The sequence below is a fragment of the Cryptotermes secundus genome, unplaced genomic scaffold, assembly GCF_002891405.2.
Source record: "Cryptotermes secundus unplaced genomic scaffold, Csec_1.0 scaffold832, whole genome shotgun sequence".
Lineage (NCBI taxonomy): Eukaryota > Metazoa > Arthropoda > Insecta > Blattodea > Kalotermitidae > Cryptotermes > Cryptotermes secundus.
The window spans coordinates 101,798-117,460 of NW_019734324.1; the positions used below are offsets into that span (position 1 = coordinate 101,798).

The window sequence follows — 15,663 nt, forward strand, 5'->3', positions numbered from 1 at the left end:
GCTGTTGAAAATTTTTAAGATTTATGTGCACTTGTAGTATCCTGTTTCTGTGTCAAGGATGTGTTTTATTTTCTGAAGGAGTTCAGTGTCTGTGAAATACTCTACCGCCAAATACATTTCTGTTTGCAGTATCTGCAAATGTTCTGTTTATGACTGGGTCCTGTAACCTTAGTTGATCTGCTCAATAAACTAAACAAATATGAAAATTTATTTGTCTGTGACAAGACAATGTTAACAGTTCTAACACAAACTGAGTACTGTGTTTGATGCTAAATATTATGTTGTCTTCTATAGTGTGTTTGAAAATTTTGCATGTTAAAATTAATCAGTCTTTGAATGAATGTTGTAATTTCTCCTTAAACATAATAACCATGTGGCAAGAATGAGAATAGCTACTGCTAGTTTCTGTACTTCAAAATAATTAGCCCTATTAATTTATTCCTTTACATAGTTAAAATAGTCCTCTTGGGTATTTTGGATTTACAGTGTTTAGTGATAAATATATCAGTCAACAAATGATTCTGTCCAAATTCATTTTAATGCCGTAAACAAAACATGTCAGTTCATTTGACATTACCTACTATACACTGAATGAGAGAAATTTTTGTTTCCAGTTTTCTGATGAAATGTAAGAGCAGTTATATATATATATGATTAGGACCAATGGACCCTTTGATAACACAATTTGCTCTCAATAGTTCAATGTTGAATGGACTAAGGATACCCATCAAACCAAACTTGGAATACAGAAAGTTGAACATCTACCTAAATGTATTTTGTAACTGAGTTTTAAACCTTAAAGTTTCAATTAGTCAGTTCTATAGCTACCAAATTTTATTTGGCCCTGAGTAATAACAAAGTAGCTAGAATTTTAAAAATTAATGCCATTCTTTCAGGTAGCTGTTCAAGTACAGTTATGAAATGCTAAGACATTAGCAATATAAATATGAACTGATCCAAAAATCAAGAGCTTAATTCAGTATTGTTATAATTGAAATGTATGTACAATAACCCTGAAATGGTATTTTGTTTGTAAAACTTACCCCTTTAACAGACTTTAATGAGTGTGAGAAAGCCAATGGTACAAGCCCATGTGGAGGGAATGCAGAATGTGTGAACACGCCTGGTAGCTTTAGATGCGAGTGTCCAGCAGGCTACACGGGGCTGCCCAAGCAAGAGTGTCTTGACATAAATGAATGTGGCCGTTCCAACACTTGTGGCATCAACTCCAAATGTATCAACATTCCAGGATCATTCAAGTGTCTGTGTCCACAAGGATTCAGTGGAGATGGGCGTTTGTTTTGTGAAAGTTAGTTTTGTTGATTCCCAAGGAAGTTCTGTTCATCTCTTCAGCTGGAATCATCTGCGCCTTGTTAAATTCTGTCCTACATTTTATTATTGTTATTATTTCTGTAAGCATGTTTGCCAGTGGAATGCCAGAAATATTATAGCTTCAAGAAGGCTTCTTATATCTTCATCATTCTATGGAATGCTCTGTGATGCTGAAGAATTTTCCTGTATGCATTCTTATGAAGTGGTTTTATGGGAAATGCTTGCACGGTTCTTATTTTAAGTTATTACTGGATGTTGACACTGGAAAGTCACTTTATGTCGAGTGCAGCAGTTAATTATTGATTAGGTGATACGTTGCTTTCTTTTTCATGTATGGTCTCCTTGGTCTTTGAAGGTCATTTGAAACCTTGCTGATGGCTTCTAAAATGTTTCTTTCCAGCATTTTTATGAATCTTTGCTTGTATGTATTATGTTCATTTTTGTGCAGTTATTCATATATGAGTGAATGACTCCTTATTTGGGCCCTTTCATATATTTCTTATTTCCGTAGTTATATTGGCTGTTTTACGAACTAGAATTTTCAAATATCATTGCAGGTTACTGTTTCTGTAGCAGATATTTTTCATAAGGCTGTGAATATTCTCCATGAAATAATATGGCCATATAATTTCACAAATTATTTAATGTTCATCATTTTTTAATATTAATAATATTACTTCTTCTTCTGTCTCTACTGATCTGAATATCTTGTTCGTGTTAGTCAGTTTCTTGCTGAAAAAAAACAACTTTGATTTATCATCTGTGCTGAACTTCATACTTCTTATCGCCCTTATGCTTGGTAGAATTATATTATTCATAATAGCAGTAAGGCAAGAAGGACTGAGAGGCAAATCATTAAATTGACCTTCATTTAGACCAGTATAAGTACAGTACTAATATACTGATATAGAACTATGATGCCCAACACATTGATTGTGAGACTAATTACAACCAAATTTTCACACACATCTTAGATCCAACTCCCATTTGTATTAGGTCAGAATGTTTAATATTAGTTCTGACTGCATTTATGTTTAAGGGTCATTGATCTGCTTGCATTTAGGTGCATAAACCTGGACAATTCAGACGTACTGAAAAAAATGTTTTTGCATCCAACATAAAAAGCATCAACACCTAATACCATTAAACGTCTATATATTTAGTCTGTCAATAATGCAGCGCTCATTAAAATATTCACATTTCAACACCAACACGTGTTTTGGCCACAGATGACCATTCTCAGGTGTTTCGATGCATGTATACTGTTACACTGTTTTGAGGCACACTAAAATTGTGCATTGCAGTCTACTTAAATTATAGTCTTTCATAAAATCATATCCACCTCGTAAGGGGCATTGCCCACTTGTTTAAAGCTATGTGATGCATGTATTCCAGACAGCTGAAANACACTCATTAAAATATTCACCATTCAACACCAACATGACACCACAGACGGCAATCCTCAGGTGATTCGATGCGTCTAAATTGTTATACTGGTTTGAGGCATGCTAAAATTGCACGTTGCAGTCTACTTAAATTGAAATATTTCATAAAATCCTATCCACCTCATAAGGGGCATTGTCCACTTGTTTAAAGCTATGTGATGCATGTATTCCAGACAGCTGAAACAAACTGTCTGGAATACACGCATCCCATAGCTTTAAACAAGTGGACAACACCCCTTACAAGGTGGATAGGATTTTATGAAATATTTCAATTTAAGTAGACTGCAACGTGCAATTTTAGCATGCCTCAAACCAGTATAACAATTTAGACGCATCGAATCACCTGAGGATTGCCGTCTGTGGTGTCATGTTGGTGTTGAATGGTGAATATTTTAATGATTGTTGCATTATTGACGGACTAAATACATAGACGTTTAATAAAGCTGTGCAACAGGATGCTGAAATACATTACATTGGAGAATTACCTAATACCATAAGAAGCAACATATATAATTTATTACAATTTGAACATGAGATGAAGAGTTCTAGCTTCTGGAATATAACATTGTGTAGTCCATTGAAAGTAAAAACAGTTAGCTGTATACTAGTTCCCTTCTTGACAAATTGTTTTAGGTCCTTGTACAAAAGTAAGACAGGCTACTTCAATCTAGAGCAACAAAGTTGGTTTGTCTGTATTTGATTTACACATGTTACAGTTGCTAAAATATGTTGAGTACAGCAATATAAATACAAAATCTGCTTTTCAGATGTAAATGAATGTGATGACAATCCATGTAGTGAAAACGCCTTGTGTACAGATACTGTTGGAAGTTTTTTCTGTACATGTAAAGAAGGCTTCACTGGTGACCCATTCAGAGGATGTGTTGGTGAGTTAAACTTCATATTCTTTATCATAAAATTAATCTCTTGTCATGAACAGGTTACAATTTATTATTAGAACCTGAAAATCTGTCACATGAATTATAAGAACTTTTAAAACTAAATTTAATAAAGAAATGCAATAAAACGTTGATTTATATAGTTAAAAGATTTATCTGTATGTGTCATTTCCAGATATCAATGAGTGTGTAGCTTTGGAAAAGCCATGTGGAACAAATGCGCTCTGTGAAAACTCATCTCCAGGCTACAACTGCGTCTGTTCCCAAGGGTACACAGGCAAACCAAATCCAAGTGTTGCTTGTGAACAGGTGGATGTAAACATCCTGTGTAAAACTAATTTTGACTGTGTGAACAATGCAGAATGTATAGAAGGGCAATGTTTCTGTCAAGATGGCTTCTTAGCCCAAGGATCTATCTGTGTGGATGTAGATGAATGCCAGAATCAGCCATGTGGTCCCTTAGCAGTTTGTACCAACACACCTGGAAGTTTCCATTGTGAATGTGAACAGGGCTATGTGGGTGCACCACCAAGGATGAAATGTAAAGGTATGGGATCACTTTAATTTCCATTTGTGGTTCTGCAGACATTTGAATGTTCAGAATTTTTGTTAATTTTGTAGCTGTTTTTAGTCACATTTCTTACTGTTAGCTTTATTATATCTCTGTCTACATAATTGACAGTTCCCTTCTAGGTGAATGAATCACAGTACAGTACAGTACAGACAACCGCGTAAACTTCTACAACAGATATTTATTGTTGTTAACAGGGTATGCAGACAAGCATGCAGACTGAGTGTGCAGTAACCAGTGAGGTGTTGTGGTCCCTGAAAAGGGCCGTATTTCTAATGCAGAATGTGTGGCAATCTGTCACGTTGTGGCCCTCAGTAGGGCCATTAGTATGAAGCCAGGCATGCCTGATGGATGCCAGGTGAAGCTAGTGTCACAGCAGGCTAGCCTGTGCTAGGGTTGGCAGTCTTCCTTGAGCGGCAGCTCCATGATTGCGGGCTGGCCACTGGGCAGTAAACTTGCCAGTGGATCTAGGTGACCACTAGTGGAATTGACTGCCAATGTTGCTGCCAGGAGACTCACTGTTGCTGTGTGTAGTCGGCCACACAGTGTGGATCCTCAGAGACTTACTGTTGCTCTGCTGTCTTGATGTAGGCTTAGCTGTGACTCCTAGCATGTCAGAAGTCCGCATTTTTATACTTTGTTTCTAGGTGGTGTGTGAACCAGTGGGTATTGGAGATGCTGTGGCTCCCACACATTTTCTTCCTTTTAAAAGTTCTGATTGACTTACTATGTCACGAGAAGCTGCAAGTAATTTTTAATGGTTCTTGTTAAATTCCAATATACTGTGTACCAAAAGTGTATTATTGGATTATAATATTTTTACAGCTCCCTGTGATGACGTGAAATGTGGACCTCATGCTTTCTGCAAGCCTGAAGGTCAAGAAGCATACTGTATTTGTGAAGATGGATGGACGTTCAACCCAAATGATGTTGCTGCTGGTTGTATAGGTATGTTTTCAAACAGCTATTCTAATAGCTAATTTAAAAATGAATTGAAATAAATTTGTATGCGTTTTGACAAATGCGATAGTCCTTGTTTAACGTGAGGGTTACATTCCTGAATAGTTCCTTGGATGTAAAGCTACATTGTGCAAGAGTTTGGTCTTATGGGAAACAGAGGGAAAGAGATATTAGCCTCTGAAACATATATATAGAAAGTCAAAATAAACAGGTATAATATGTACATTATATATGCTGTGAGAAATTACTTTTATTTATGCCTATTTTACAAGTACCAAACATTGGGAATTAGTGTAACTTAGTAATAATAAAGAAAGTACATACTATACCATGAAGTAATTTTAATAGTTCACTGTTGTCTAGTTTGTCAAGCGTGTCAGTTCTCTGTTATAGAGTCTTTACTTTTCTAACTCTTTTCTTAGTAGCATCAATATATTTATGTTCTGAGGTTATATTTCAAAGCAAAACAGTACAGTCATATAAGAAAAATGACAACTTTCTGATTTTGTGAAGGACATATGCTGTGTGACTAACATTATTGTCAGAGCAAGAATGATGACATCACTATGAGGCTGGGCAGCAGGCATGGGTATGCAGTGATCTCAGTTGTACACAGATCTTGAAATCAGATCTAGACATGTGCACATGCTAACCTGTGAATAAACAAAACTTGCCCCATGTTATATAAAATGGATGTTTAAATATAAATCTTGTACAGTCTAAATGGTGTTAACCAAACCTGTGTTTAACAAGGGATTATTTATATACCTTATTACTTTGAATGTAGGACACATATTTTACACATTCTTTTTCCCAGTGAAAAATTGAGGTGTGCCTTAAATTTGAGGAATATGCGCCTTTCTAATTTTTGTCCTAATACCCACATACAGAAACTGGATGCATCTTAAATTTGAAGCAATACAGTATTTATTTTTGAACTCTTATTGCCACTGTATTTTTTTGTTTACAATTCCATATTTCATTAACTTCCAGATATCGACGAATGTGATAAGCGCAATGGGCCATCAGGTCGTTGTGGTACAAATGCTGAATGCACAAACACTCCTGGTGGCTTTGGGTGTCAGTGCAAGCCTGGATTTTCAGGAAACGCCTACAAACAATGTCTAGGTGAATGTTACTGCATGCTTCTGTGTTAAGTTTAGAATATAAATTTATGCATAGTTGATATATTATACCAGGAACTGGGCTAGCATAGTTGGTATAGCGACTGGCTATGAGCTGGATGACTGAGGGGTTGAGGTTTGAGTCCCTATAGGGTTAAAAACTTTCTCTTCTCCACATTGTCTAGACTGGCTCTGAGGTTCACCTAATTTCCTATCAAATGGGTACCGGGGGTTATTTTCCCAAGGGAAAAGTGGCTGGGGCGTGAAACTTTCCACTTGCCTCCTGCTAATGCCAAGGTCAAGAAAATGTGGATCTATACATCCACTCCCCCATATACCTTCATGGCATAGTGCTTAATTAGTTAAGTACGGGGACAACTTTACCTTACCTTTACCTTTTAATATATTATACCTGACTGTTAACCTCTAGTCTAATAAATGGGACAAACTGAGAAATAACATAGTCCTTAGATGTGCTGGTCTTTACATTTAGTCTACAACACACTTGATATGAAATTTAATAAGTAATAACAATTATTTATGAAACTGATTTGACACATATTTTTAATGCTGAGTTAAGCAGTTACTGCAGGTGGCTGTGTCCCGAGACTTGTCACAAGTGCAAACAAGTATGGCACATATGCATACCCGAGCTCTGTATTATAACATGGAATTCATGGATCCTCTTAATAGTTGTGTTAACCTCTCAGAAAATTATTTGTTCTTATCCATAATGAAATGTGCAAGTATAAAGCATCTACAATACAAATTTATGCTCATATTGTCAATATTAATAGCATAACTTTCATGACTTCTATAATCATCCAGGAAAGGATAAGAATGTATACCCAAGATAGTACAGTTTCTAAGCAAGCTTGCTCCACATTAAATTTCCAGAAGGAAATGTAGTGTACTAAGCTGTAGAAGCATGTCCATTGTTGCCATTAATTGAGTAAATACCAAAAGGGAGTTTACTGTTTAGGAACAAAGGTCTATAATAATCTACCACAATGTATTAAGGCTATATCAAGTGACACTAAGAGTTTTGAGGTGCAATTAAAACAATTTTTATATTTACATTCTTTTTATTCTTTACAGGAATATTTTGGTTATAAATCTTTTTAAGGTGCGAGTAGTTGTCTTGCTTTACAATTAAAAGAAGACAAGATTGTCAGTCTATGTTCTGGTTTTTAGATGCTTTTTTAGATATACACAATTTTTATATTACTGTATACTAGTCTTTATTTCAATTTATTATATAATTAATGTATGTTATACAAAACTCATTAATGACATTATGTTTTAACTATTTAATTTTGAATTAATAGACTTGCATAAAACTGTGCAAATTGTATAAGGTTTGCCATTACTTTTACTACTAAAATTAACTTATTTATTATATTGTATATGTTTATCAGTATTTTATACAATTGTGCATGCTATTGGCTGAAAACTGTAATCCTTAGTTGTGACTGTAACAAGGANTTAATGATATTGTTAATGGTTCATACTGTATAATGTTCATAGTAGGATGCTTAGTGAGTAATTAATAAATAAAAGGATGTGTAAGAAAGCACTCATAGCTCAATTTGAGGTACTGTCCCAGCATTTGCATGGAGGAGCTGAGGAAAACCGCGAAAATCTGAATCAGGTTAGCCAACTTTTAGGCCGAGATATGAATATTGTACCTGCAAAATACGAAGCAGGAGAGCCACCTGCTTGGCCATGAGGTTCAGTTTTCATATTTAAAATCTTTAACTTTCTTTGTTTTTGTTTTAGTTTTGAATGTTACTTTATGAACCATATGTGGACAGATGAACTATTCAGCTTAGGATCTGAAACATGCTTTTTCATTTGTTTAAAGAATTCAGGTGTTAACTCAGGTTTATTATTACTTATTTTCAGATATCAACGAGTGTAGCCGTAATGACGCATGTGGTGCGGGAGCCCTCTGTCAAAACTTACCAGGTTCATACAAGTGTGAATGTCCAGAAGGCTCTATCCCAGACCCTGACCCACAAACGAAATGCGTTGGAGTGGTTACACTTTCTGAAGACAAAGACTGCCCAGGAAATGCAGTCTGTGATAGTCATAAACGTTGTCTCTGCCCAGAACCCAATGTTGGAAATGAATGTAGACGTAAGTGAGCATATTCTTTGCACCTGAATGAGCATCTTTGAAATTTTAAAATATTATATATATTTTAGAATTTTACATTTTTGAAAAATTGAAAATATCATATTTTGGAATGAATCTGAGAGGTAATAAATGCCAAAGAAATTATAAATTTCATTGATATAAAGTGGCTTGTTATAATCAAATGGAGACAAACCTGAAGAACATTTTCAAGTATATATAATGTATAACGTATCTCAGATACTGACTGCAACTCAGACAAAGGGATGACTAAATTATGAAAAATTGTCATAAAACTTGTATGTTTTAGATGAAGTCAGTACACACATTGATTGCACTTATAATTTAAATTTGTGCCCAGTTCTTTTTGTAAGCAATATTGTTCTGATTCTCCCAGGAGGTAATTAAAAATATTTCATTTTCTAGATCCATGTGAAACTGTATTCTGTGGTCCAAATGCACAGTGCATGCTAATAAACAATGAAGCAAAGTGTTTGTGTAGCACTGGATATACAGGCACACCTGATGGAATTGGTGGTGGCTGTGTGGATATAGATGAATGTGGGGCTAATCCATGTACACCTGGAGCAATATGTAACAATGAACCTGGCGGTTTCTCCTGTGAGTGTCCTGGTGGTACCAGTGGTGATGCCTATCGAACAGGCTGCACAAAGGAACTACCATTCAGTTGCTCAAAAGACAAACCTTGTCCTGGGTCAGAGCAATGTGTGCGAGATGAGTTTGTTGGTAGCAGCGTTTGTATCTGTCAACGTGGCTACACACGGGATCCTGAGACTGCAAAATGTAGGGACATTAATGAATGTTTAGAACTCAGAGATAAACCTGCCTGTGGGCTGAATGCTGTATGCAGAAACCTTCCTGGCAGTTATGAATGCCAATGTCCACCTGGATTCAATGGAAACCCATTTGCTCTCTGTGAAGGTATGGGTCTATCTTCAGTTTACAACCTTGAGTGTTATGAGTTGTAATGTATGACATGAGTCTTTACAATTTGCAAAATATTGTTTACTGATTTTGATGAAATCTTGTAATCTCCTAAGGTTTCATTCCTTGGGATTTACAGTTAAGACTCATAGTGCAGAATGCAAGACAACTTAAGATTAGCATTCTACTGCTAAAAGAAGTATGAGCAATTTGATATAAATTTCATACATATGCTATAGAAGGAAAAGTCATGTGGAATAAGGGTCATTTAGTATGCTATTATATTATATAGTATTCAGTATTTATGTCTTCTCATAAACTTCAAAGTACAATTTCATGCATTATAAAAAAAGTAAAGCTATATCTGTAACAGGCCATGGAGACCCATAGTGTTGTGACATGTCAAGGTTCCCAGATTTTCTAGACAATTGGCTCACAGTGTTATTATACTTAATCTTACAGGGGTTCTGTATTGTGAACTACTTATATATTTTTCAGAATGCAATACTCTGGAATGCCAGTGTCAAGCACCATACCAAATTGTCAATGGCAACTGTGTCCTTGCGGGATGTTCAAAGGGAGAGCCTTGTCCTGCAGGAGCAGAATGCATTACAATAGCTGGTGGAGTCAGTTACTGTGCTTGCCCAAAAGGATACAGGATAAAACATGATGGGTCTTGTGAAGGTGAGAATGTGTGTATGTGACTGACAGTCAGTTGTCATGCCCACACTTTTGTTTGCATATTTATTATCAAGATTTTCTTTCATTTCATTTGTCATGAAAGTAGGTGCCTTGTTACTCAGTCCTTGGGAGTAAAATATTGTGCATACTTGTGCTTCTAGATATTAATGAATGTGAAGAAGGACGACAAGTGTGTGGTTATGGTGCTGAGTGTGTTAACCGACCTGGATCACATGAATGTGTCTGCCCGCGAGGCTACACAGGAGACCCATACAACAGCGTGTGCTCACCTAGTCGTGTCAAATGCGTCAATAATGGTGATTGCTCTCCTAATGAGAAATGTGTACAGCCAGGGGAATGTGTCTGCCCACCACCCTTCTTTACTGATCCATTGGATGGCAACAAATGCAAAAGTATGTCCATAATACATTAATGTAACTGATGATCTGTAAAATGAAATTGTGTTCTCTTTATTGCATATTTATGAAGAAAAGTAAATATCATCATCATTTGTAGGACTTCTTAGTTCTGAAATTAAAAAGAAATCACACGTTCAGATATTTCTACAGTGCTTGCTTTTCATTTATAGAACTAGAATTTTGTGGTTTAGATATGGAAGTCAGATTTGTGGGTTGTGGATGGTATATAGCCCACCAAATAGTTTGTGCACTCTATAGTGACATCATAATCATCAGCAGCAGCAACAACAACATTAACATTATTTCTTGTGGGATGTTATGATGCAACCCGAAGTTTTTGTTTTCGGACTTCATAACCAAATTGTAATTTTTGTATTTCTACTTTATATAATCTTATCTTTCAAGTGTAAATATATAGGTATTCTTTGTTGAACGTGAATTTGCAAAATATGATTTCACTCTAATTCACTCAAGTAATTTCGAAAAATTTCAGTTAATAGGACTTGCTTTAATGAAAATTCTATCTGGTCAATTGAGAAAAGCAGAGAGGAGGGGTGGTTAGAATACTATATAGGTGATAGAGGAGGAGTGTGAGGAGAGAATGGAAAACTATATTCCATTTATATGATTTTACCCTCTCTGAATTTTTCAAAACATGACTGGCACATAAAGGAACATCCATATTTCCTTTATTATAGTATTCTGAATTTTCAGTGGATGACTGTTGTACAGTATGATGCCACATTTTATGAAGTTGATGATCATTCAAATTACAATTTTTACCATTACTTCAGTCAATATTTCCCAATAAAGTTTCTTCTCTTAGCCTATGTACAGAGCAAAAAGGGACATTAAATATAAATGTACTTAAGTCTGTGTGATATGTAAACTAATGTGAAATGTTTGTGAAGGTCCATGTGAAAGATTTCCATGTGGTGTCAATGCGAAGTGCACTCCGAGTGATCCCCCCAAGTGTATGTGCCAGACTGGTTACAAAGGAGATCCACTCCATGGCTGTGTGGATATAGATGAATGTATAGACAACCCATGTGCATATGGAGCTCATTGTCTCAATGAGAAAGGAGGCTACAAATGTGTATGTGCCCGAGGAATGACAGGAGATCCTTACAGGGCAGGATGTAAGTATATATTTTATCATCCCTCATTAATATCGAAGCCTATATGATACATTCATTTGAAAGTGGCTGAAGGGCTTTTTAATGTAAGAATCAACTTAAAGGAAGATCTTGTTATTTTTGCTGGAATCACGCCCTAATGGTATTGTGCTTAATTAGTTAAGCACAGGGACAACTTTGCTTTTACCATACTTCATGAAGATGACCTATAATTATAGAACTGTGATTCTTATACTAACGTTCTAGGTTCTTTTCAATATTAGTATTGTGTTATTTAATTAAAGTGTTTAGAGATGTATTGAAATGTGAGGCTATTAACGTGTATTTAAAAATGCATCAGAGTATGAGATTCTTAGTGTCTAAACATATTGTCACTTGGCAGAGTGTCACTGTAGACAGGTTTTGGATTGATGACCAGATTTATTGCACTCTTTGATATAGCATGTGACTACACTTTACAGTTCACTGTTACACACACACTAGTGTCCACAGTCACATCTTCATTGCTCTTGATTGGTAGTGGCTTCCAATGATGGACATTCCCCTTCCTCCAGTTTTCTGAACTGTCCCTGATCTCAATTAGCAGCTTCTAGCAGCAATAACTCACAATGACCGAACGAAAGCAGTTATGTAACTAACTGCAACCATGAGAGTCAGTCATACTTTACAACTTGTTGTTTACCACCAATCGGCCAATCAGTTCATCTTTGCACCAAGCCCCTCGAGGTTCACCACCAGAGAGTTTTTTTTTTTCAACTTAACCCTTGTGATCATCATCATTATATAACATCCTCTCTGATGAGAGAATTGTTATTGAAAATTTTGCGTTTACACTTTATACTAGTCCTCTTTCAGTATAGTCTTTGGAAAGCAGATCATGTCTATCTTACTTATCTTATGATACAACGGCAGCTTAATCACTTGAATGGTCATAAGTTTGGCTACTGCAAATTTTAAGCCTCTTATATATTTTATTTCTGGCTTTGCCTAGTCATATGCTGGAAACATGTTCATTCTCATGATTTTGTATGGCTTGTGCTTTTTGCCTGCAAAATTTTGTAATGAAATCATGTACGTACAGAAGGTTGAAAACCATGTGCAAATAGCAGATCAGTGTGCACCTTGTAAAATTTCCAGTTGTGCAGATAACCTTATTTTGCAGCTGCTGAATTTGTAGGAGGTAGAGACCTAGATAGACACCAGGTGTTTAGGGCATATCATTTATGTATATATACTGTATAATAATAGGGACAGGACAGAACCTTGTGGCACCGTTGCTTATGTATCCCTTGACATAGATATTTTGCCTTTGACCAAGACTCAGACTTTTCTGTTAGAAGCACTAGAGAAAATAAGCTTAATTAGACCTGTCAAAAATTGTAATTCTGATTTTCTATATAGCAAGCAAAGGTGCCATGTTGTAACAAAGGATTTTTCAGTATCCAAGGATACTGCAGTCATAGACATATTACTGTTGAAATTTAAAGTGATGTGGTCCTTAAGCCTCATACATTGACATGTTGTGCTGTGACAGGCACAGAAACCAAACTGGCTTGCATTAAGCAGGCCTCCTCTTCAATTTACCTTTTGACTATTTTGAGAATAAGTATCTTGAATAGCTTACCTGTTGTGGACAAGATAAATATTGGACATAAATTTTGAGGGAATTTTGGGTCCTTACCGAGTTTTGGTAATGTTATAACTTTTATTTCTTTCCAAGACTTTGGAAAATGGGGCAGCTAAAGGAAGTGGTTAATTAATCGTGTCAGATGTGCCAGGGGTCGCCTCGGAAAAAGCCTGAAGCATTTGTATGAAATACTGTCAAGTCCACAAACATTTCTCAGTTTCAGTGAATTTACTAATTTATGTATGTCACAGGGTCATACTTTCCCAAGGGGATGTCATCTACAGATGTGAGCGGAGTTTGGACTCTAGTCTGTACCTGTTGCTCATGGTTTTCATCAGATAGGTTATGAGATATGAACTGGTTTTCTAAACAATCTGCAGTGGTGTTTGTTTTCTCGTCCGGGTGATATGTTGTTCCTAAAGGGCCATGAACAGCAGTTGGTGCATTTGGGCCATCCTTTCTCATAAGTGATTTTGCAGTTGGCCACAGAGCTTGACAGCCAGTTGTTCCTGCTTATAACATCTCAGTACAGACCGCATAGAAAACACCGTTTCCCACAGTTACTCCATTGTTGCTTTCGTGTCTGTTGGTGTGACCACATGATTGCTACTGAGCCACTGCCTAGCAATGGCTGTTGTTTGCAGAGCCATTCCCTAGCAGCAGCTATCTCTGCTGACATCACAATTCTGCCTTGAGCAAATATACCACAATATTTACCTTTCATCAGTTACTAATTTTTCGTGCACTAGTGAGAGTGGTAGGTGTTTACAAAATGTCTGGACATTTTTTGCACCATTATGAATTAAAAGACTGCACATAAAAAAAATACATCCTACCATTTTGACTTTCACAAATAATTGTTTCATTAAATGTGTGAAAAAATGAACAGACATGGTCGCAGATGGATAACATTCAATAAAATTGCCATGAAGTTTTGCATTTATGGTGTCAGAGTTCTATGTACTGTAGGAAAGTATTGATAAATGTGAAAACTCCAGAGCAGTTTATGTTGTTTCTGTATGACAGACAAAATTTTTAGAAGTAATCAGGAAGAGTTTCAGATTATATTCTTGTAGCTTTGTATTTGATTTAAAGATGAGAAATTGATTACAGCCATTATATTCATTCTGGATTAGTAAAATTTCTGTTCCTTTGATGATGTTATCTAATGACTTCTGTCTTCTTATAGGTATTGGTTCAGTTGCTCCTAAAGGAGAATGTACTACAAATGAACAATGTGCTGACCAGTTAGCATGTATAGAAGGGACATGTATTAACCCCTGTAGCAAATTGCCCTGTGGAGCTAATGCCTATTGTGAACCAGAGAATCATGCTGCTTGGTGTCGTTGTACTGTTGGTTTTAAGGAAGGTGCTAATGGAGAGTGTGTATCTGGTAAGAACCAAAATATTTTAATTGAACTGAGCATTCCAATTTTTTTTTTTATGAAACTACATTTATGAAATCTCTTTGAAATTATATATCTCAGAGTATGTTTCTTTTCCCAAAATTTCGCTTTAAAATACACATAAGTGCTGTGTTCAAAATTCTGTGCTCTTTCCTATTCTTCCAGTGTGTGATGGTCTGTATTGTGGGCAAGGTGCTCAATGTATAGCAACTTCTGGTGGTCCCACTTGTGCTTGTGTAGAAGGTTTTATTGGCAATCCATTCCCTGGTGGGCTGTGTGTCCCAGACATTTGTTCATCCAGCAATCCATGTGTTGAGCCTAGCGTATGCATTGGAGGCCGTTGCAAGGAACGCTGCGAAGGAGTAGTTTGTGGTGTTGGAGCTACCTGTGATAAGAACACAAATAAATGTGTTTGTGATCCATTCTTCATTGGCAACCCAGACCTTATTTGCATGCCTCGTAAGTACAGACAACATTATTAATTATCTTTAAGTGTTGCAGAAAGATATGGTTTGCATCATTTTTAGTTATTAATGCATTATTATTTAGCTAACTTAGTTTTTGTGATTTGTTCTGAAGGTGAATCAGTTGACCTGTAATTGCTGTGACTCTGGCTTACCAACGTCCACATTCACTGTTCATGTGATATCAAAATTAATATTTTGTAGCAGTCCAGATTATTTAAAGTTGAGTGTCAGCTTTGAATCTAACACAGTTATTGGGTTTAGTTTCATATAGGTGACACTACCAGGCATCCATTAATTCATTAATGTTGTGGTTGGTTATATATATACATATACTCAGTTGGTATTAAAAATACAGAATGCTGAAATGTAGAAATGAATGAAGGGTTTAAATGATGATGTTTTTTTAACGATTTTGTTTACTATGAGAAATCTTAGTGCTCAGCGGTTCCATGAAACAGTTCATTTGATTATTGTATAATGGAAGTTTGTGACTCTTAAGTGGAATATAATATATA

At 36.0% G+C, this 15,663-nt stretch overlaps 1 protein-coding gene across 1 annotated transcript in view; it reads left to right on the plus strand.

Moving 5' to 3' along the window:
• LOC111868671 overlaps positions 1 to 15,663 on the plus strand; it is a gene marked incomplete at its 5' end in the record, with an annotated part of 256,954 nt that overhangs the window by 60,162 nt on the left and 181,129 nt on the right. The window contains 12 exon segments of the mRNA XM_033753134.1: positions 1,055 to 1,309; positions 3,545 to 3,664; positions 3,852 to 4,223; positions 5,073 to 5,195; positions 6,201 to 6,335; positions 8,237 to 8,470; positions 8,894 to 9,409; positions 9,911 to 10,096; positions 10,255 to 10,506; positions 11,424 to 11,651; positions 14,465 to 14,668; positions 14,847 to 15,140. Coding sequence (XP_033609025.1) covers positions 1,055 to 1,309; positions 3,545 to 3,664; positions 3,852 to 4,223; positions 5,073 to 5,195; positions 6,201 to 6,335; positions 8,237 to 8,470; positions 8,894 to 9,409; positions 9,911 to 10,096; positions 10,255 to 10,506; positions 11,424 to 11,651; positions 14,465 to 14,668; positions 14,847 to 15,140 — 2,919 coding nt within the window.